Source organism: Sabethes cyaneus, chromosome 2, assembly GCF_943734655.1.
Source record: "Sabethes cyaneus chromosome 2, idSabCyanKW18_F2, whole genome shotgun sequence".
Classification (NCBI taxonomy): domain Eukaryota; kingdom Metazoa; phylum Arthropoda; class Insecta; order Diptera; family Culicidae; genus Sabethes; species Sabethes cyaneus.
The window spans coordinates 27,753,336-27,775,955 of NC_071354.1; the positions used below are offsets into that span (position 1 = coordinate 27,753,336).

Below are 22,620 nucleotides of genomic sequence, written 5' to 3' on the forward strand. Positions count from 1 at the left end.
TGGGAAAAGTGGTGCCGTTTCTTTGCCTAGAACTGACAGAAACAGATGCGTGTTTTGAAGATCATTGAAATTCCTACATAAATATCTTTCTTTTGGTATCAAATTTAAAATTTAAAATTTGCTCCATTTGGTCACTTGTCAGTCACTTTTTGTATCTGTATATGGTCACTTTTTGGACACTATTTCTGTTCATTTAGTCACTAAAATCACTTTTTTGGAGTGCCTCTTTGGCTATCAGCCCTGGCAGGTACCTATAGGATAAGTATCCAGCTTTCCACGAGCGATAATGGCGGATATTGAGTACAAGTGGGCACAATCTTTTGACATTCATTGCAGGAGCGTCGAGTTCGTCCTGACGGAGTTACTATGGATACATTCATAATTGTTTGTTGTTCGAATGTAAAAACACAGACTAACAGACGTAACACTGAAGCCTCATTCCATCGTCAATAAAAACGATCATTTCAAATTTTCGTTTAAGCCAAGACTCAAACAACAGTCGCTGCGCGAGAACGCCGCTCGCCTGCGCTGGCGCTGATGTAAGATATTATACAAGTAAATTTATAGCATTGCTAAATTTATAGCAACTTACTCTGCGTAGCGCGAAGACTGCTCCAGGTGATGCTAGTGTTTTTTCCAAGTTTTAGGGGTGTCAACGAAACGATGTTTTGTTAGAAAATTTGTTCGAAGTGTTACGTCTGTTAGTCTGTGGTAAAAATGTTAACATTATTCAATTTTGCAAATCAGCTAAAGAAAGCATTGCACGCAGATGTCAGTGCGTTTTTTTCGTTCCAGGTTTGACAGTGTTGTGGGGTTTGTTTTGATTACTTATTCGCAAGACCCAGAAGTAAAAAATTGCAAAAATATATGTTGTAAAGAACTGCTATCATTTTCCTGCTTCGGAAAAGTCGGGTATTTCCGGTTTCCGCAAACAAGTGGAACGAATTACAAGTGATAAACCCACACGGAGAATAAAAATGTAGTTTCAACCATATTTATGGTTGTTTTACGCACTGTTTTATGATTACAAAAGTAATCTCTGGTTACAACGCACGGATACGCCTTGCTGGAAACCCCTTGGGATTGTGGCTTCGCAGTTTTCACTACAGACGGTAGATAATCTACAGACGCGCAAAGAGCGTGGCATAAAACACCAATCGAACCGTCAAAACGAGACACCAAATGAGCAAAGTAAACAAACTTGTGTTTCGTATAGGCAGGGAAGACTAAGTTTTGTAATCTACCTGAGATGTTAAAACTTTAACTATTGATTTACTAAAAACATATGGATTAATTACCTTTGATATATCATATAATGCTTTAAAAAATTCAATTGGCTTGTTCACTTTGCAAAATATGCGTCGTAATTCGCGAACTTCCATGGAACATACCAGGTGATTCACGCAACTTACTGCTGATTATAGGAAGATTGATCCAATTCTGACTGGTTGCCAAAACTGTTTAAATAATATAAACAAAAAAAAAGTGTTGCCGAATTGGTAATTTTTCTCTTTGCGCGTCTGTAGATTATCTACCGTCTGTAGTTTTCACAAGCTTCAGGGAGAATGTTCAAATACGCAACGGAAAGTTTCTTATCAAGTCGAGACGCTGTTCGAAAGCAAACTTGACAACGGCTCGACCAACACGAAGTTAATGTTTGCGTTAATGTTACGGAACGAATCACTTCAAATTCATTAAATATGTTTAAATAAATTTTATTAAATATATTAAATTTATTAAATTTATTAAATATATTAAATAAATAATCAAGATTTAATAGCAATGAGGGCTCGTAAAAATGGCATTTTTGGCGTTACGTAATATTTAAGCGGACCTTAAACTGAAATCTGCTTATAATGAACTCATGTGGCAAATTGCCTGCTCGTTTGTTTTAAAACCGGTTCAATTTCATTTCTAACTCCGAAACTGCTTTATCGACCAGTCATAAATGGTTTTGTTTTCACTTCTCTTTTCAGTGTCATTCCATTCATTTTCATAAAATGTTAAATCCCTAGCTGATTTTCTACCTAAACCTTTCGATAGAGTTAAATTCTGTGCAAAATCTCTTTGTGTGTTACCGAGAACTCGAACAATCATGCTAGCATTCGTTGAGCTATGTACTCCAGCATTGATATAGCTAGTAAGGTGCAAACGATAAAACCTCAACAACAGCTGCAGCAGAAAAAAGCTTTGACTCTTCCGCCGAACGTGAATGGCCGTCGACGCGGAACGCTAGAAATACGTCTATCCGCGACGGACGGAATACGGTGGAAAAGTGCTAAAAGTTATCCGGCCGTAGAGGTACGGGTGCTCTGGTGGGGTCAACAGGAACAGTTGCTTGGCTCCGCTGCTGTACTGCACTGGGAGCAGGGAAAGGCTCGTTCCAGTTCGACGGTGCAGTTCGAAATCCTAACCAGTGAAGAACTGTTTCGAAACTATCTACGTGCCGCGGAACCCGTCCAGGTGCGGTTGATTTCTAGCCGAACGAATAGTCTGATCGGAACGGGCTCGATTGCTATTCCGGGAAAAATTGTGAATTTTCGTAACGATAGTGGTCGGTCGTCGGTTGAAGCTACCGGCAGGGGGGAAATCTATAGCCAGCGACGGTTTAGTTTGGGGGAGATTAGTGTGGACTTTTGTCTGAAATTTGAAGATTACGTGAGGGAACGTGTGACGAAGGATAACGGTGAGAAGATTAGTATGGTGCAGGACTGCAGAAAGCGAACGGCGCCGTTGGTTCCGGAACGGGACGTTGGCGTTGAATTAGCAATCAAGGGAGATCCGGTGGTGTTGCATGAAAGCAACGAGCGGAAGCAGGTGAGTAAGGCTTTTTAGGATTATGTTTTAGATTTGCTTTTAAATTAAACGAAGTACTTTCTTACGTCATGATTATTGATTGCTCTCACACGAAACTCAAGCCACCAGTCTGAATTTAATTCTTTTCAAAAAGAACTGGAACTATTCGTTGACGAAAACCTAAGATTTTTTCCCTTTCTACGATTACAGCCTCCGAAAACGTTTCGCTCTCTGGAAAGCAAATCTCGCGACAAGGTGCTCAACTACCTTCTGGGTAAAGACCTATCGGGTTCCGAGGATGAGCCGCTCAGCGAGATATGCTCTATCTCACCGACCGAGAGTATGATGGACGCACTGAACAGATTCGATACCGCATCGGTACCCAAGAAAGCGGAGTATTTACGAATTGTAAACTCGGCACGGATGGTCGTTGAGACCCTCAAATTCACCAAGGCCGGTCTGAAGGAGCTGTTCCATAAAACGAGACAGTCATCGCTCGCGGATGCGACGTTTTTAGTGAAGGTGAAGATTCCCTCTCCACAGAATGTAGGGTCAAAAGTTACGCTTCGATCCCTTTCGGTGTCCGAGTGTGGTGAAGTTACTTTCAATGCAAAAGCAATGACTAAACTGGTCATTCCGAAGAATTACGGAAACTTACAGTTCGAGTTTATGGTTTATATAACGAATCAAACTTCCTTTCATCAAAGAGGATCAACGAAAGAAGCCTTTTTAGGATCTTCCACAATCAAGATAGAAGAATTGGTGAAAAACAGGTTTGCCTGTTACAAGAGGTGTCCCGTCAGGTTAGCTTCTGATGATATTTCACTCGGAATGCTGACCATCCGTTTGGAACTTGGATCCCGAGGATTACATTTCGGCAAAGAACTTATTGATGCTGTTCTAGTGGATAAAGAAAACGTGACGATCAGCAGTTCTAGTTCCAGTGAAAGTGAAATTAATCATCCACAACCATGTTGGGCTTTTAGGCCACCACCCACTGAATGTCACAGAATGCTTTCCACGCGATCTTATTTTGATTGTCTTCCCAGAACTTGCACGCAGGATGAAGGAAACACGGGTGGAGAAAACAATACGAACAATTTACCTGTGCACCAAGGATCATCTCATCAAGCACCCGCTGCTGGGCTGAATAACCCACTAAAGGATCAAGAAACTTCACCCGATCGTGGTCCTAAAGCAATGGACACACACGAAGACACCCAAGAAATGACGAAAAAACTCTTACATGGTGTGCTTCATTTAGGACAGCTAAAGGACGCCCCGTCCCTACCCACCGGCGGATACTTTCTGGTTGCTCATGGATTCTGGTCGGAAGACCCTCCAATTCTCACAACCGAACTCGGTCAAGATCGTAAATCTTTTAATTACCTGATAACTTTCCCGGTTTTGGCGGACACCGCCTTCCTCCAAAGAACGAAAAACCAACATATGCTAGTGGAGCTGTGGCAGAAAACTCCGGGCGTTGCGGAAAAGCTGGTTGGTGTCACGCGACTGCCGCTGCATCAGTTCTACATTGCATTTCGTGACGCACAGCTAGCGGATCATTTGAGTCGTGCCAAACTGCCGGTAATCTCGATCGACGGCTGGAGTGGGATCGGCTCACCGCTGGCTGCCGACCCGTGCGGTCAGCTGCAAGCCGTGCTCGCAATCGGGACGGAAAATCAGATCGAATACTTCAAGCTGTCACGGGGACTGGCGCACACTTCCGGGGATGCCCCGGTGATGGGGCACCGTCCAACCGTACCGGAGCCGGAGCAGAAGAGGTAAGCAAATGGCGTAATTACTAATCTTTTGACGTAGGACTACGTCTTTGTTTGTTATACTGTTATACTGGGTAGTACTGGGTAGTAATTTTGTCAATTGGTTGCTTCCTTACTTTATTGGCGACGGTCCGCGATGGATCCGGCGCCGAACAAATGATGGTCCTTCAGTACTGTCGGTCCTGGGCTACCGTTTCCAATCTCCTTGAACACCAGCTGGCCGTGCATAGTCCTCAATAGTGTACATCCATAGGTTGCGGGGTCTGCTACGAAATCAACGGCCTCTTTCTTGTTCTCTATTGAAAATAGTGTTGGCTACTCTTTCATTGGGCATTCTGGTCACGTGCCCACCCCACCGCAGCCGACCAGATTGTACTACCTTCACTATATCAGCATGTTAGTATATTGTATACTTGATACAACTCGTGGTTCATACGCCGTGCGCCATACACCGTTTTCCATTTTACCACCAAATATTAATCGCAGAAAACTCAAGCACTCGTCGGTCAGCTTCTTTTAGCGTCCATGATTCATGTCCGACAAGGATCACCTTGAGAATTAGTGTTCTATAGACCGCCATTTTTGTGCGAATTTGCAAACTATGGGACTTCAGCTGGCTACGTAATCCGTAGAAAGCCCGATTCGGGGCTACGATTCGTCGTTTAACTTCGCGGCTTACAAAAAAAAACTTAGCAAAGCCTTGGGCTTAAACGTCTTTCTAAGACTTGACGCTTCTTTATCGACAGATTTCACAGCCGGTTATTAGAGTACAGGACCAGTTACGGGGCTAGTGCAACAATTTTACTGACTATCTAGCAGCATCGTCTAGCCGATATTCGAATATACGACGACTGGCTTGTTAGGCCAGCATCGTACCTCGAAACCAACTAACCGGTGCTTCGTGGCTATTCATAATAAGCAAATATGCGATCATCTACGGGCCTTCACTGGATAACTCAATGCTTCTGTTTTATATTTATTTACTGCGTCTTTAGTGGATACTGTACAGACTGAAACATATATCTAAATTAATTGTCTTACACTACTTTTAAAACGGTGTCTACTAACATGAAAATCAAACACATCTAAATAGATGTATTCAGCAGACTAAAACACTTCTCCAGCGGATGGTTTAGACCAAACACTGTTCTATGTCTAACAGCTAGGAATAACAAATGTTGGCGAGAGCTACGCGCTGGAACGAAAAAGTTTGCCAGTCGTAGAAGATCTTGGCAGTCAATCCGGTTGGTCAATATATCAAAGGCAAACATTCTTTGCAGGTATATGCGTCGCTGGTGCAAAGGCTCCAGCCTTATCAGTCAGTAGGCATCGCTGTTCGTAAGGCGACAATCTCTGTGGTTCATTCCAGGGCAGTCGTCGAAGTGCGAAACGAACGAAACAGCGTTGAACCCTTTCGATGCGAGTGATCTGGCTTGCATGATAAGGTGTCCTGACTTGTACAGCGTGAAGCGACCCTCATTTCCCCATAACGATGCAGGCACGCATTTTTATCTGGCTGAACCCGGATGAATCAACCCCGGACAGCTCAGAACATAAATTTAACATTCAATTCGATTACCCGCGCCGGTCGGTGACTCGATCGAGCGACGGCGCTGGTAGGGCAAAATACTTAAATGAAAAAAAAAACGTCGCGTTTGCACTACAATCTAGGTGAACGAACGCGCATGTTTCTTAACCTGCGGCAACGAACAGTTTCCAAAACAAATGCGCCGTTGCATTTTTGCCGACTAAGGTAAACAATGGAGCGCTGAAATGTTCGGTACTAAAGCCACGGGCCAAAATGTATGCGTGAGAGAGAAGCTCGACGGACAGCGTGAGGAACTACCTCGAGAAGGAGGAGTTTCCTTAGGGCGAAGAGCGTTTAGCAAGTAAGAAATCGGATCTGTCCGATAGGTCCGATCTGTCCGATAGGTATGAGTGCAACCATGAGATGAGCCAGTGAGGAAAACCAAGCTTTTCCAACTTTTTCGGTGTTAATTCGTGGGGCACCTTATTGAATGCTTTAGCAAAATCCACGTAAATGCTGTCTACTTGATAGCGCTTCTTTAAGCTAGAGTTGAGAGTGCTGGTATATGCCATAAGATTCGTGGTGGAACAGCGATTTTACAGCAGAATGCAATTTCTCGTGAATCAAAGTTCGAGTGTTTTTACCAGACAATAGAGAATCGAAATCGGTCGGTAATTTTTAACGTCGTGGGCATTTCTGGCTTTTAAAATAGACGTAACGGTAGACAGCTTCCATGCTTCCGGAAAGACGTTCTCCGATAGCGAAAGGTTGAAAATGCGGCAGACTGGTGGTCCAAACACATCACAGTCTGAGCGGGGATAGACATGAGTGGCACGAAGTCCGTCCAGCTTCTTGGTTTCGCTGACGTTGACATTACACGTACCTTTGAGAGGATGGCGGAAACGTACATCGGACTGAAAGTTGAAGCCAAACAAATTGGACTGGTTCTTAATGTATCGAAAACAAAATACATGAAAGGAAGAGTTTCTAGAGAAGTGAATGCTGACCTGCCTCCCCGGATTCATTTAGACGGTGATGAAATCGAAATGGTAGAAGAGTTCGTGTATCTGGGCTCACTGGTTACCGCAGACAATGACACCAGCAGAGAAATAAAAAGACGCCTTATGGCAGGAAATCGTGCCTACTTTGGACTCCGTAGGACGCTGCGATCGAACTAAATTCGCCACCGCACGAAGTTAACAATCTACAAGACGCTGATTAGACCAACGCGCCTTAGGGTTTTCGAACGGAAGGTGTTGCGCACCATGTACGGCGGAGTTCCGACGGAACGTGGAGGAGGCGAATGAACCATGAATTGCATCAGCTGCTTAGGGAACCACCCATCGCTCACACCGCAAAAATCGGTCGCCTGCGATGGGCTGGGCATGTCGTGAGGATGTCGGACGACAGCCCGGTTAAAAAAGTTCTCAATAACGAGACGGCGGAGCGCGCAGCGAGCAAGATGGATCGATCAAATGGAAGGCGACCTGCGGACCCTACGCAGACTACGTGGCTGGCGTATTGCGGCCATGGACCGAGTGGAATAGAGACGACTTCTTCGTACAGCAGAGGAAACCACGGCCTGGGGCTGATTAAGTAAGTAAGTAAGTGGTGGTCCAAGCACATCGGTGCATCGACCAATAAATATGGGAGGTAGTCTGTCTGATCCTGGACCTTTGGACGAGTCAAGTGACTTCAGCGAGTTGGTAACCTGAACTGCGGTAAATGTCGGACGTAGCATGTGTATATCGTACGATGACAGAGAATTCAACAACTCCGGGGAAACAGGTGGAGAGTGAACGCTGTAGACTGATTTAAAAAAAGCGGCGGAAAGTTCGACGGAACCTCGTATTACCATCGAAAGACATTTCCCCCGGTATTGTCTGAACATTTGTTCTGTTCTTGAAAAAGCGCCAGAAAGAAGTAGGATCCGACTTAACCTCATCTTCAATACGAAAGATATACTCACGGAAAGAAGATGATACGCATTCGTCGTAAACTGCCTTGAGCCTTCGAAAGGTTGTTACTTTTACTTTGTTACTTGGTAACTGGTAACTTGTCCAGAGCTGCTCAGCGGTGTGGTGGTGAGGGAGGAGGGATAGTGAAGGTTCGGGTGGCAAACACCGGCTAAACTGCAACTCACCACTGACTCGCGGTACACTGATAGGGAACAAAGAAATGCGAATCTTCAATCGATGCAACACCAGAAGAAAGATTATTACAGGCCAATCCAGGCTATTGGCTCAAAACGCTATACTAAAGTGAACCTTAAACCCCGATTAGCAAAACGACAAACAACTAACTCCTTTCGAGTTGAACTAAGCAGATTCACGAAATGGTGCAAAATGGAGCTATCTCTGTGTCTTGAGGAATACAGATTGAATTAGAATTTTTCTGTTTATTTCCCTCCCGTACACTCGTCAGTTTCCTCTTAATTACTAAGTTTTGGCTTAAATCTATTTACTTATCGTGCTGGTGTTACGGATGGCTATTTTTGTACAGGTCGTTTCACGACCAGGAAGCGTTGAATTTTCAGCAAATGCCGATCCCTGATCGGCGTATCATCTCCTACGCTCGCCGGCGTAGCGCTGGTTTCACGAACGGTCCTTTTCAGCAAATGCCGATCCCTGATCAGCCTACCACCGCCTACGCTGGCCTCGCGTAGCAATGGCATCTATGGTCTATCGCCACAATGGCGGATGTATTGATTACTGGAACAAACGGTGTCCTCTACAGAGGCTATGGCTGACGTATTGTTGGCCAAAACAAAGACTATCCTCAACAGAGGCAATGGCTGACGTATTGTTAGCCGGAACGAACACTATCCTCCACCGAGGCAATGGCTGACGTATTGTGGGCCGGAACAGAACTGTCCTCAACAGAGGTACCGGATGAGGTATTGTTCGCCGGAACAAGCACTCCGAAATAACCTTCCGGTTCAAACGTCGCCTTTGGTAGAATGTATCTGGAACCAAGATAAAAAGGTCCCTCTAGGACCTGCCGAGGGATATTAGCCACTTTCCGTATTAATTTTAAGCCTACACAACACCAGCACACCAGCAATACATAGTTTATACATAGTTTTACATTGTACATAGAATTTACCTTTTCATTTATCTTTTTATAACTTTTAACTGTAGTTTCTGTTGTGTCGTCGCTTTTTACTTTTCTTAGCACTATAATACAAACGTTTTAATTAGCCGTAAGTTTTATACACATTTTATCATAACAATAGGTTTTAAATAATTGACTTTTCTTCTTTTACACGAATGACACAATTGTATCATAATTCTCCTTTCTTTACCTTTCAGAACACTACTTTTTACTAAGAAAGACTTTTATTCTCTATTCTTCACTTTGCACCACTATTATTTTTAAGTAAAATAAAAACTTTTTACGCGACTTACTGTCGTTCGCTGTTACGACAGAATAAAATTCTTTCAGCATAACAGCTGAGCCTTTTAAAGGATCTGTCAGTTGAGGTTCGGGAACGAAATTTTCCCGAACGTCAACAATGCCCTATTGTAATGGCAACCCTTCTTGTGATTTTGCACCGCGGCTTTGAATGCCAGATTCGTCTTTCCCTTTGTATCTGTGAGCGTACAAATATTGGTGACCACTCCGCCAAGACGCAAACCGCGCCAGGCTTGGAGTGATATCAGCTATATTGCTGTGAGTGGCAGTGGTGAATTCAGTAAAAGCGTACTAGTTAGAATGACCACTCCGCCCAGGACGCAAACCGCGCCAGGCTTGGCGTGCTATCACTCAAACCGCCATCTGCCTCTCGATAAAGCTTTCCAAAGTGAATCATCCATCCGTCCGCAGACTTGGAAGGTTATCACCCACCTCGTTGACAGCTCTCCCGGAGAGGGATGCTTTTACAAAACATCTACTTTTGAGTAAACTTTCCTCCGTGAGTGGCCTCTGCATCCAAAGACTTAGAGCTACCACTCCTTCTGTCAAAGTTTGCTCAGAGGTGGACTTAGGAAATAGGAATAAACTGAGCAACTAGGGACAACATTTTGGATTTTGGCGGAGCTAAAATATAAATTGTAACCAACGGTTACAAGGTAAGCCTATTTTCCACGGTGCGATTACGCCTTGCGAAGGACATTACGACGGTTTCGAAGTGCGGCGTTCCACCGCGGTTGATTGTGCGAGCATTGACTGCAGGTCCTGCGAAAAGACGTGTATCTGCTAACAATTCTAAACATCACTTCATAGAAAGTGTTAACTGCTGTGTTGGTATCTGCATCGTAAAGAAGTTCATCCCAATTCAATAAGCCTACTTCAGCGATAACGGCTTCATAGTTACAGCGGTTGAAGTCAAGATCACGACCTGTCGATATTCTATGTAGATTCTGCGATGGATATTGTACAGTTAAGCGAAGAACGAGCGGGTTATGGTGACGGTCGGAAGGTAAAATCGAGAAGAATCCTAGAATCCTATCGTTCGTGTTACGTACGTTGCATATTTGCTGTAATCCACTAGCAATCATATATTCGGTGAAAACAAGTTCGTGTTCAGAGGAGGTATTTAACGCTATAAAAGAATCCACATCGAGATCGTAAGACAATGTCAAGAGAGGTAGATTATAGTCACCGACTACTAACACGCAATTGTTGGAGGTTGCTTTACCTACGATTTGCTGTACACAGTTGGAATGTGCAATGTATCTATCCGGTTCACTGTTGGGTCTAAGGTAGATTCCACACACATAGACAGATTCGCACCTCCTAGCTCAGTATGCCTGCCTCCTGCTCCAGTATGTACATAAGGTATTTCCAGGTTTGACCATCGATCGTATAATCGTTTGACTTAAATCTACGAGGAGGCGCTAGGCAGGGGCTTGGGAGAGTCAGAGCTATATTTCATGCTTCTTCTGCCTTTCAAGCTTCTTTCGTTTCGATTAGCATTAGAGAAGCTCCAAATTATCGAATCAATTTTACTTCAAACTATGCTTTTTTTTCAGCATTAAACTTATTTGCTAAAAATATATATTCCACGGTGCTGGGTTCAGAGTTATGAATTTTCGAAATAATATTATTTCAAAGACTTTAAGACCAAAACATAGAGACCTAATGCCTGGATAATTTTCCATACGATCCTCAATTGGTCGGTGTTAAACGCAATGGATTATTTTCTTGAAAAAGCGAACTTACTCTGCTGAATAGATAATCTGAGGAGAGTTTAGAGGCATTGAACACAATGGAATCGATTTTAAACAAAAATTGCAGTTTTTCACTAGGAGCTTTGATAACAACATCAAACGTGCAAGGTGCTATATCTCTGTATATTTGCGTTGATAAGATGAATCAGCTTAAGAAACATATTTTTCATGAAGTGCTCGGTCGATTCTATTGTCATTAAATTGGTAACTTTCATCCCCTAAGCCCATGCTACACACAAAGAACATGAATCTCTATGGGAACAGTGAATAAAAGTATGAATGGAATGATGATCGACAGTGAGAATAAAATTAATTATGTGCACTAGATAAAATCACTAATGATTGCAATAATAATTGCGTCGCATGAATGGTTGTTTTCCTAGATTTGGTGATTATTCCCTACATGCATCTTTGATAACAGCGTAGGTCACGTGGAATAAGTTTGATCCTTTGTCGACGCACGAGTTCAAACGACAGAGGCAATCAGTTTGTCGGAAGGGATGAAACGTCAAACGCTTCCTTCTTCCTATATAATATGTTTATTTACAATACAATCGTTGGGATTATCTTTACTAATAAAGGTTAAGTGATACTCCGGACCCTCGGGGATGAACTAATGCGCAACATGGAATGCCCGGGGAGCCCGGCTGCATTTGGCCAAGAATCTCCAGTGCACACTGACTAACAAAAATAAAGTTAATAACAATTTTGAAAATATTTTTTATTTCCTTTCTCCGCTTTCAGTCACCCTGTCTCGCAAGTATCATCCTCCGTCCAAACGGACGCTCCACCACCATCGGAAAACATGGTGACACCGTCAACCGCTACGTCGGACCAACGTAGTCGCGAACAATACCACCCCGTTAACACTTCCAACAGTGGCAACCAGAAGTCCGAGGTTGCCAACATGCTTTCCGCTTTCATCGAAAATCTCGCTCAACGTTTGCCAATATCATCGGAACGCAGTACCGCACCGTGTTACGATCAAAACTTTGCCGAAAAGCTTACCCCAGCTTCACCGCACTCGCAAGCCAACCGGCCTCAAATGCGGCAGACGTCCGACCTATTGGAGAACTTACAGCGCGCGCTTGCACAGACGTCTGCCGTTGCGTTAGATTCCGGCTTACTGACAACATCAACGACGGAATCGGCAGCCATTGCGGAACCATCGCAAGAGAAACCGCTCCCCGTGGGCGATAAACTGTTTAAAGTTTGCATCGATATTGAGCAAGCGGTGAATTTACCCAAATTGAATGTTAGCAAAAAATACAGCAAACGTAACAAGAATCGAACCCCGGGGACTGGCAGCTCTGCAGCACCGGGTGGTGCTCAGCGACTGGAGGTAGAACCGAGCGCCTACGTAACGTTCGAGGGATACAATCTGCAGCCCGGTACGCCGAACACCGTAAAATCTCACGAAGGTATTGTCTATACGACGGCCGTCGTTGAAAATTGTTCGAATCCGAGCTGGCAGAAGAAGTTCGAAGTGATGCTGCCGGTGGATTTGATGACTAATGTGAGTTCTATTTTGTACGATTTGAGATTTTTAAATGTTTTGACTTAATATTTTATAGGATGAAAAGCGTTTCATTTTAAAAGTGTGGCGTAAGGCGGTTAATAACAGTGACTTAGCCAAGTGTCGTTTGTTACCGGCACCGATGGAGGACGCGGTGGTCGGTTTCACCGCTGTGGATCTGAGTGTTTTTCTAAACGGTATGCCCTGTATTCTCGGATGGTACAACATTATGGACTTCTCTGGTCGTTGCAATGGTCAAATCAAGGTAAGAATTTAAATATCCAATATTTGTTTCAGTTTTTGAAAATCTATGTTCATTTCAGGTAAACATAACTCCACAAGAGAATGTAACGCATTACAAAAGTCTTGACGAAAGTGTCAATTTCCAAATTCCACTGTCGATTGATGTGGATTGCGTCGGGATAGATGCCGGTAACACTTCGCTGAGTCGTGCTTTGAAGCGCAAGTTTACCGAGTTGGAAGAGATAACCCAACGCTTAAAGGCTCGCCTCTTTGATGTGACCGGTGACGAAAATGTCGATCCGGATGATGAATTTGAGCGTGATCTCAACACGGAAGCCGACGAAGCAGACGATGAAGACTGGGTCGATCCGTTGGAAGATACATCCGGTCAGAAGCGTAACAGCCAGCATCCGAATGGGGCTGCACCAACGATGACGACTAACACTTCGTCCTATTCGATGTCTTCGGAGAGAACCGGTAACCCGAAACGCAGTCTCACGGGATGCTCAGATCGCAGTAGTAAGCAGCAAAAGGCTGCAGCAGCTGCTATCGACCAAGCGGTGCTGGAAAAACTACTTCAAAAGCACGATTGGGACACGCTAATTAATCCCAACATTTTGAAAAATTTGCTCAACCCATCCGTAATGTCCACCTCGGAGTCTACGCCGGTGAGCAACCCGTACGCAAACTTGCCTGATAGTTCGGATTCTCCGGCTGGAACGAGCGCCGATGCCGATATGAGTGAAGATTCCACCGCCGCAGGCGGCGATAAAGTAAAGCTCATTTCGTCCGCCCTGCAGCGTACGACTATTTCGGAAGCTAGCGGCAGCAGCTGCAGCAGCAGCAGCGACCCAGCCGGCGAGAATAATGCAACCAAAGCTGACGTGAACGAATCCACCGAGCAGCAGCAGCAGCAAAACCAGCGCGAAGCACCAGAAGGGGAACCAATGAAGGTCAACGATAAGTAAGTTCGCACATTTTATACATACCCTATCAACTTTATTTAATCTTCCACACATGGTAGTAGTTAGTAAGTGTATTCGCATTATGCTTTTACGACCATTTTCCGCGGATTATGACTCGCAAGTTTTACCGATTTTGTACACCCTCCCACTGCGCTGGGACCTACACGTATGTTTAACCGTTGTTGCGATAGTCTAATCCGGAATATTCGCATATTATTAAGGCAGCATAGAGAACAATAAAAGTTGCAGTACTGAACGTGGTTAGGTTAATCGATAGAATAGACGTAAAAGAATGCTAATGTTGATTAGAATGAAAGTATTTATTCGAACATCGCAAGATAGTTTTCCACTCTGAATTTTCGTTTTAAATCTCGATTACTTACAAACTGAATTGCGGCCGTTGTTTTGTCGTGCTTGTGGTAGAAGGAACAATGTCGGATGCGCTGGAAGTAAACAGAGGGTTGTCGAGTTAAATATTTTAAGTCGATTCAAAATCAAGGCTCAATCGTGAAACTATGTTTTTGGTAACCATTATGGGGAGCGCTTTGCAAGTACGAAGATTTAAACATTCAATAAAACTGCTGAACTTTTGAGCGGCCGTTATCAAACATATCCACGACTTTTTTGCATCAATCGATTGGAATCGATTGGAACAGGAGCGAAATAAGGCGCTATAATTTTGGCCATAAGTTCATACCCGAGAGTCTGAAGTATCACGTTTTGTAATCATAGGTAAATATAGGAACAGATGGTACTGTTGTGATGGTTCGAAAATACATTATTGATCAAATGATGTTTGATGTGACGGTAAATGGTGCTGAATTGGTATGGTCGATTTAATATTTGAGTTGTATATTCTTATATTTATTATACAGTATTATATATAGTAAAAATCAATACACATTTTGTCTTGTGTGCTTGGTATTAGTTCTAACACACACCAGGATCAAATTGACTGACTATAGATTAGATTGATTAAATCTAACCTCAAGTTTATTCGAATTCTGTATAACGGAGAGAAAACGAAAGTTAATTTCGCACATTTTTCTTATCTTCTCTAACTAACACTTTCGTACTCTGAATGGAACAGTTGACTTCCTTGTTAACGGTCAAGATGGGGCTTACGTCAGGCTCAGGAAGCAAGTGGAGTGTTTATCCAATGGTGAAGTCAGAGGTTCTTAAGAATCGAATGATGATGAAAAACAAGTAAATGCGCCGGGAATTCAACCAGGCTTTGGTTTGGCTCAAAACAGTTGATCCCAGATGGACTAAGTAGTGCTTTCGATCAGGTGCTTCTGCATGCTTTTTATCGCAGCCTTCCATTTTCCACCCATATGGGGTGAGCACCGAAGGTGTATTGAATGTTGATAATTGTTATGTTTGTAAAAAAAGTCGATGCGTCGTTGAATTCTGCAAAACGCGATTGCGGGTAAGTCGATCTATGCCTACAAAATTTGTTTTGTGGTTGGACCAAATCACCGATGAACCGATAAGCCACTTTAAGGCGACCAAAAATTCATTTGTCGATAAACTTGTGTCTGCCTCAACAAGGCCTCAGTTCTGTGCGCTGGCGTGCCCAGACATATAAAAATGTGGGGCACGTGGCATTTCAGAACAATGTTTAGACTGGAAACTTCGGACTTTCAGGTGCAATTGGATTTAAAATCAAAATTGAAATCTATACCTATAAAAATGGATTTCTGTCTGTCTGTCCCTATGTTGCTTATAGAATCGAAAACTGCTAAACCGATCGGCGTGAAAATTTGCATTTGGTGCCAGGGAAGGTTCTCATGATGGTTAGAAATCCCTCCCCCCACTAAGAGGGGGGGCTCCCATACAAATCTATACCTATAAAAATGGATTTCTGTCTGTCTGCCCGTTTGTTCCTTATAGAATCGAAAACTACTGAACCGATCGGCGTGAAAATTTGCATGTAGGGGTTTTTGGGGCCAGGGAAGGTTCTTATGATGGTTAGAGGCCCCTCCCCCAGTAAGAGGGGGGTTCCCATACAAATGAAATACAAATTTCTGCATAACTCGAGAACTAATCAAGCAAATGGAACAAAATTTGACATGTGGGTGTTTTTGGAGACAAGAATTTTTTCTATGGTGAATAGAAACCTCTCTCCACTTTAGGAGGGGGGGGGGCTCCTATACAAATGAAATACAAATTTCCTCATAACTCGAGAACTAATCAAGCAACATAAAACATAAAACATTAATCAACAACAAGACCACTAAAAACTATCAATAATAACATTAGACCTGCCGTCGGAAGAGCCGGCCACTGCGGGGGGCACCCTTCCGTAGAGATCACCTCTACCTAGGTTTATTTATTTTCCTAGATCTACTGACCTCTTTTACTTTCCTTCAGTTGGGTCATCCCTGCGAAATGGTACTTTCTACGAAAAGATTTTCCGTGAAATGGTACATCCCGCGTAAGGTTTTTCGCGAAATGGTATTCTGCGAAATTCTATATTCCGCGTTATGGTCAACCGAGAATTGGTGTTCCACAAAATGGTATTCGGCGAAATGGTTTGTAGTGATGGCGAATATTTAAATGCTATCCGCTTTATTTTATCAGGCTGAGCGATGGGGGGAGTTATTTTCTACTTTACTGTGAGAAAAGTTTGTATATTGAAACACCCATGAACTCCTCAGAAACTTGCAAAACTCGAGATTGTGACAAAGGTCATCCGAGATTCACGATTTATGTACAACACAGTTTAATTTGTGGCAATACGAAGTTTGTCGGGTCAGCTAGTTGGACTATAGAATAGATTTGGAACTGGACTAGAAATCAGAGTTGAAATTGGACTCCAAATTGGCATAGGACACTAAATTAGACTTTAATTTAGACTAATTTGGGGTTGAGGTTTTACTTTATATTGAATTGTAAGTTGGACCTAAAATTAGATTCAAATTTAGAGTAATTTGGACTGGAAGTTTTACTTGGAATTAGACCTGAAACTAGATTTAAACTTGAAGTATTTATTCGAGATTGGACTTGAAATTTTCCTTAAAATTGGATTTGGAATTAAGCTCTAAATTGAACCTTAAATTGAAATAAAAATTGGACTTGAAATTGGAATTCAAGTTGTATTGGTCAATTAATTAGACTTCAATTCAGAGTAATTTGAACTTGAAGTTTTACTACAAACCGGACATAATAAATTAAAAACTAGACACAAAGTTTTACTGGAAATCAAAATTTTCAATTTTCGTCTTATTCTCACACGTTTTACCACTTTTCTGTTCCGTTTTTCTCTGTTCTGTCTCGTTTTTCCACTTTTTGTACTGTTTTCTTAGTTTTTGCTCTTACTTTCCTTCCGTTTTCCTTTTTTGTCTCGTTTTCCTTTTTTCTGTCCCATGCTTCCTGTTTCAATGTTCGGTTTTTCTTCATTTGCTATCCCATTTTTTTCTAATTTTAATTTCCTGTTGTTCCTGATGAATGAAATCTTTTCATTCGTTTTTCATTACTTTCTTTCCCGTTCTTCGCCTTTTTTCTTTTTCCTTTTTTCTTTTCTTCATGTCTAGTTTTTGTTTTTTTCTATCTCTTAATCTCCTTTGTTTCTCGTTTTTCGTCTTCGTCTGTTCCATTTTCCTTCTATTTGGTGCTCCGTTTTCCTTGACTTTGTCACCTCTTTTCTGTTTTTTTGGATCCCTCTGTTCTCTTTTATTTCTTTTCTCCCTGTTTATCTTTTTCTCTAATACCTTTATCCTGTTTTTATTTGTTGCTTTTTTTCTGACTTAATTTCCCAGTTTCTGTCACACCTTTCTTCTCTTATATCCCGTTTGTTATCTTCCCGTTTTTCATTTCCTCTATCGGTTTTCTTTTTTCTTTTACCCTACTCTTCTTTTCAAATTTGGTTTTCCATGTTTTCCTGTTCGTCATCCCTTTCTTGTCTTGTTTTTCCTTTTTTTATCTAGCTTTTTCTTTTTCTGCCCGCTGTTTCCTCTTTCTGTGTTGCTCTTCTCTTCTTTTCCCTTCCCGGTTTTCTCCCTTTTTTTCACTGTTCCGTTTTTCGTCTTTTTGCTTGCGGTTTTCCTCGTTTTCAGGTTCATTTTTCCTTATTTCTTGTCTCATTTTTTGTAATTTTCTGACCCTTTTCGACTTATGTCCTCTTTTTTCGAGCCCAGTTTTCGTCTCTCTTCTCGTTTCAACTCCTTTTGTATTAGTTTTTCCGTTTTCGTCTTTTCTGTTCTGTCCTGTTTTTACTCTTTTTCTGTTCCGTTCTATTTTTCTTTTTCGTTTCATCCTTTTTATCGTTCATTTTTTCTCCATTTTTTTCTTTTTCTGTCCCATTTTGCTTCTTTTTCCATTCTTGTTTCTCTATTTTTCTGGTCCCGTGTTTTCTTTCCCGTTTTTTCTTCCTTTGTGTCCCTTTTTTCTTCTTTTTTACCCAGTTTATCCTTTTTTTCTTTGTGGTTTTTCTACTTTTGTCATCCGTTCTTTCTCTGTCCAGTCTGCTCTTGTTCTGCCTCGTTCCCCGTCCTTTTCTCTCCCGTGTCTTTCCTTTCTTTTTGTCTTTATGTCCCGTTTTCTCTCCCATTCTGTCACGTTCCTGTCTTCCGGTTTGCTTTCTTACATGCCAGTTTTTCTTTTCCTATCGCGTTTTTCCTCTTTTCTTTGTGCCCTTTTCCGTTTTTTTCTTCATCTGTATCATTTTTGCTTTTTTGCTTCTTTTTCTTTTTTTGTTTTGACAAACAAGAAAACCAATATTTAAAAAAATTTCAATCGAACAGAACATAATTTTCCGAATTTTCTTTGGAGTTTTCCATCATCATTTAACTTATAATTGGACTTAACAATGGAATTGAATTTGATTTGTTCAAACTAGTTTTAAAATTGGATTTGGGATTGGACTTGAATTGGATTGGACTTAAATCACAGTTCAAAATTGAAATTGTATTTAATTTCCAATTGTAATTGAAATTATACTTCAAAGCAGACTTAATATTTTTTTAGCGAGTTGATGGGCTGCAGCGTATTGCTAATTGGTTCTCGGCCCTACTCGCGAGTTAACCGTACAAGCTAAGCCAGCCGAACTAACCATAGCGTGTCAATTGAACGTCGTTCCTCGGACCAAGGGGACCTAATTTGCCTGAGTTAAGCTCGAGATTTTTGTCGGTGAATTGTCATGTCATAGTCATCGTATCCAGTCGTCTCCTTTTTTGTCCGTGTCTGACTTCTGGCCCTTGCTTTCTTGATTTTTTATATGCGCATTACTATTTTAACCTTTCTACCGCGCATCATTCATTTCCCATAGCGTGATGATTCTGTTCACTCTTGTCCTATAATATTTACAAAAAACCGTAATACAAAATATGTTTCTTGTAAAGCCAGTACCACGAAAATGAAGATCACATATTTTTATAAATTTAGTATAATGGTAACGGTACTACACAATCAACCATAATTATATCTAAAAATATTATGCATGATTTAAAGTGACTCGAAAACCTCGTGACAAATTTGAATTTATTATACCTGAAATCAAAAATCAGGGATAATGAAACAAGCCAATATAGTCCCTAAGTTGATAAGCATTTCCTCCTATCAACGCTAATATGCAGAGATATAGCGCCCTACACGCTTACTTGAAAGCAGACTTAATATTGGACTTGAAATCGGTGTTGAAATCAAAAATTGTTCTTAAAATTAGAATTTTGGTTTTGCGAAGCTCTGCGTTGTATTTAGTGAAGGATGCTCTAGGGCATCCCAATTGCCCGTGATCTTAGTCATGTCGAATAAATCTCTAGCTTCTCAACGAAGGAGCGTTTCATTCCACCAAGGCACATCACGGCAAATTGTCTGGGAAATAGCGGGCAGTTCGCAGTAGATGCAAGCATCTAATTGATAATCAATTGATAATGAAATTAAATTGTGAAAATAGTTTCGACGATTAGCTGCAACGATCATTTATTTTTTTCCCAATCTTACTGACCTTCGCTCGTAGAAGGTCCGGAGCAGCACTCCGAAGAATACCTTAATGGCGCTCAGTAGACCACGGTGGCGGGGAAACCATTTTCAACCGCGCGATAAACATATCAGAAGTGCCATCTTCAACGATAGGCTACATTAAAAATGCCATCATGCAACTGGAGAATAATAAATCGACTGGGAAGGATGGCTTCGGAGCGAACCTTATGAACCCATTATACCGTAGCATATAAAATTCATACGCAATTTCAATGTACAATGTTCAATGTTGGAGTTATCTACCAAGTTAACAGCAAAACTGTGAGGCCTATCGTACGATCACCGTTCCGTGGCGCGATGCCGCCTGCAAGGTGCTGTCCCAAATCATCTTCCGCTAACTCTCCCTAATTGCAAATAACTTTGAAGGACGTTTTCAGAACGATTAATGACGGATATTTATGCTACGCGCTGATCCTCCAAGAAGGCCGTAAATACCATGACCCCATCTGTTAATCGATTTCAAAGCTGCATTTGATACCATCGACCGTAAAGTCCTATCGAACCGTCATGAACCGGATGAATTGGAGGAATTAAGTTTACCTGCCCATGTAAGACGGAGACCAATTGAGGAATGAAATAAGTACTTAAGTACAAGTTTACGAAGATGTTGAAGAGGATTGGTCCGAGCACGCTACCTTTTGGTATGCCAGATAGAATACAAAAAGTACAAAACGAAGCAGAGTTCACCACAACGCACCCAGTGCGATCTGTTAGATATGAGCACTCTCATTCTGTATTCCGATGGATCTTAATTTCGTTTGACTTGTTTCGAACGAGTTGTTTCGAACATATGATTTTGCTGGCGGAATGGAAAATACCATCCACTTTCGTTCAAAAAACAGGATATAGCCAATCTGTAATGAAATCCAGACGGTTCAGAAGCTTTTGTAAATGCCGATGTAAACTCAGTCAACTTAATGTTTCGCTAGTGATACTCATAGGTAGTTTAAATCTTTACGAAATAAATAGATCCTTACGAAGCGACCGGTTGAAAATCCTTGTAATAGGCACCACAAGACTCCTTTGTCAATGTAAAGGTTTTTGAGAGCTCTGACCATGTCCGTACACCGCCCGAGGAGAATTTAAAGACATGAAGATTGTCGGCACGTGGCGAAAAAATTAGATTATGAAACGTTGCTAAAAACGCAAGATTAAAAAGTTCTGCAGCGACTTGTCGGTTATTTTTGACTAATTTGTCTTTTAGTTAAGACATGCTATCTAACTGTTGCCCAGACTGCCCAGAGACGGGGCAAAAGTGGCAAAATTTCATCAAGTTAACACATTAGTCACACATTCAAACCGTTCAAAGTTTTCAATTATTATAGAGAAAATGATAGCTTCCGGAACTCACCTTATACTCCCGTAGTTTAGCCAACCGTTGAAACATCACCGATTTGGTTTTGGATCGATACTTCGTGTCGTCGATCTCTTTTTCCATACAGCGTCGGCACAGACTTCGGTCGGTTTTAAAATGCTTCCAGTAGTCCACCTCCGGTGTGCCATTGCATCCGTGACACTTATCGAAATTCTCCGTCTTGCAGACGGTACAGGTAGCTGGGATAATTTTGATTTTTCCACCAAATGAGTGCGTTCGAATGTTTCGTCGATTTTTCGCGGTGTAAGTGCCCGGGCCGGGCACTGCCGGATATGCAATTTCACGCCAGCGTGGTACGCTGGCTCCGAATGGTTTCTTCGCTGGTTTAACTGGCGGTGCTTTGTTCGGATCATACTCACCCATGCCAGGACTGTGACTGACTTCGTCATACTTGAAGCGGGCGGTGCTGAACGAGAGAGGACCATGACCTCGGGTTCTATATGCTGAGCTCTTGAGGATTGGATGGGAAGCACCATCATAGTAGGTAATGTTGTACGATCCCGGAGCCAAATTCTCTCCCGACGGTTCGCTCATGGTACGTCGCATGATGGGACTTTTTGCCGGGCCTTGCAGTGGCACAGCTTCCCGTTCGATTGTAGATCCGAAACATATCCTTGCCTGTGGTGGTCGGTTGACTACGTATTCGAAACCTAAAATTTAAATAATCATTATTTCAACTTTGAGAGAGAGAGATATCAGTATTTTTTCAATCAACGTATAAGTTTTCCTTGAATCATACCGAATTCGTTACATCTGCTCAAAATCAGCTGATACTCTTTTCTGCCTTCTCGTTCCAACAACCGTTTAAAATCTTGGTTATCAACCATGTTAAACTTATGTCACTGTGCAAAAGCTGCCCGTATTCAACCAACCATTCTAGTTCAAAGAGATGCTTTTGGTTCTAGTGCTCAGCGAAAACTGAAAACCGATACCATCCTCTATGGTAACATTCAATTTGCAAGCAATCCTTTAACTTTGGCCCAAATTTCTGCCAACCTGGTGTCTCCCGTAGACGAAGAAACCTTCATACGTACCTCTATCAGCGTGCAAGTTTTTTTTATAACTGATTTATTTCCCCAAACCTCTTTACCGAACCGACCCGACCCGGAGGAAAGTGGATTGTTGATTTGTTATAATGGTGTGCTTTATCCCTACCCATTGATCGAAATCGAGAATGGATTGCCATCAAAACGGTAAGGAAATTGATGTCCCGCAATAATAATGGATGGATCGTTAGGGGTTAACCACAATAAATTGCAAAGG

At 42.1% G+C, this 22,620-nt stretch overlaps 2 protein-coding genes across 2 annotated transcripts; one reads left to right on the top strand and one right to left on the bottom strand.

Annotated features, from left to right (window-relative positions):
- The first annotated feature begins 2,009 nt into the window (after window positions 1–2,009).
- LOC128733892 (C2 domain-containing protein 3) lies at window positions 2,010–14,242 on the top strand. Its single transcript, XM_053827745.1, has 5 exons — window positions 2,010–2,817; window positions 3,007–4,580; window positions 12,021–12,792; window positions 12,851–13,057; window positions 13,116–14,242. Exons 1-5 carry the CDS (start codon window positions 2,116–2,118, stop codon window positions 14,001–14,003), a joined length of 4,143 nt encoding a protein of 1,380 aa, XP_053683720.1. The 5' UTR covers window positions 2,010–2,115; the 3' UTR covers window positions 14,004–14,242.
- Window positions 14,243–14,320: 78 nt separating this feature from the next.
- LOC128735212 (uncharacterized) lies at window positions 14,321–22,184 on the bottom strand. Its single transcript, XM_053829704.1, has 3 exons — window positions 22,097–22,184; window positions 21,334–22,007; window positions 14,321–14,443 (listed from the first exon to the last, which is right to left on the bottom strand). The coding sequence occupies exons 1-3, from the start codon at window positions 22,182–22,184 to the stop codon at window positions 14,321–14,323; spliced, it is 885 nt and encodes a 294-aa protein (XP_053685679.1).
- Between the last annotated feature and the right edge of the window lie 436 nt (window positions 22,185–22,620).

Coding starts and splice junctions, on each gene's coding strand:
- LOC128733892 (XM_053827745.1), top strand. CDS start 2,116: ATGTACTCCAGCATTGATATAGCTAGTAAGGTGCAAACGATAAAACCT. Junction 2,818..3,006: donor AAAGCAACGAGCGGAAGCAG/GTGAGTAAGGCT, acceptor CTACGATTACAG/CCTCCGAAAACGTTTCGCTC. Junction 12,793..12,850: donor CGGTGGATTTGATGACTAAT/GTGAGTTCTATT, acceptor AATATTTTATAG/GATGAAAAGCGTTTCATTTT.
- LOC128735212 (XM_053829704.1), bottom strand. CDS start 22,184: ATGGTTGATAACCAAGATTTTAAACGGTTGTTGGAACGAGAAGGCAGA. Junction 22,008..22,096: donor GAGCAGATGTAACGAATTCG/GTATGATTCAAG, acceptor TTTAAATTTTAG/GTTTCGAATACGTAGTCAAC. Junction 14,444..21,333: donor CTAAACTACGGGAGTATAAG/GTGAGTTCCGGA, acceptor GTTTACTTCCAG/CGCATCCGACATTGTTCCTT.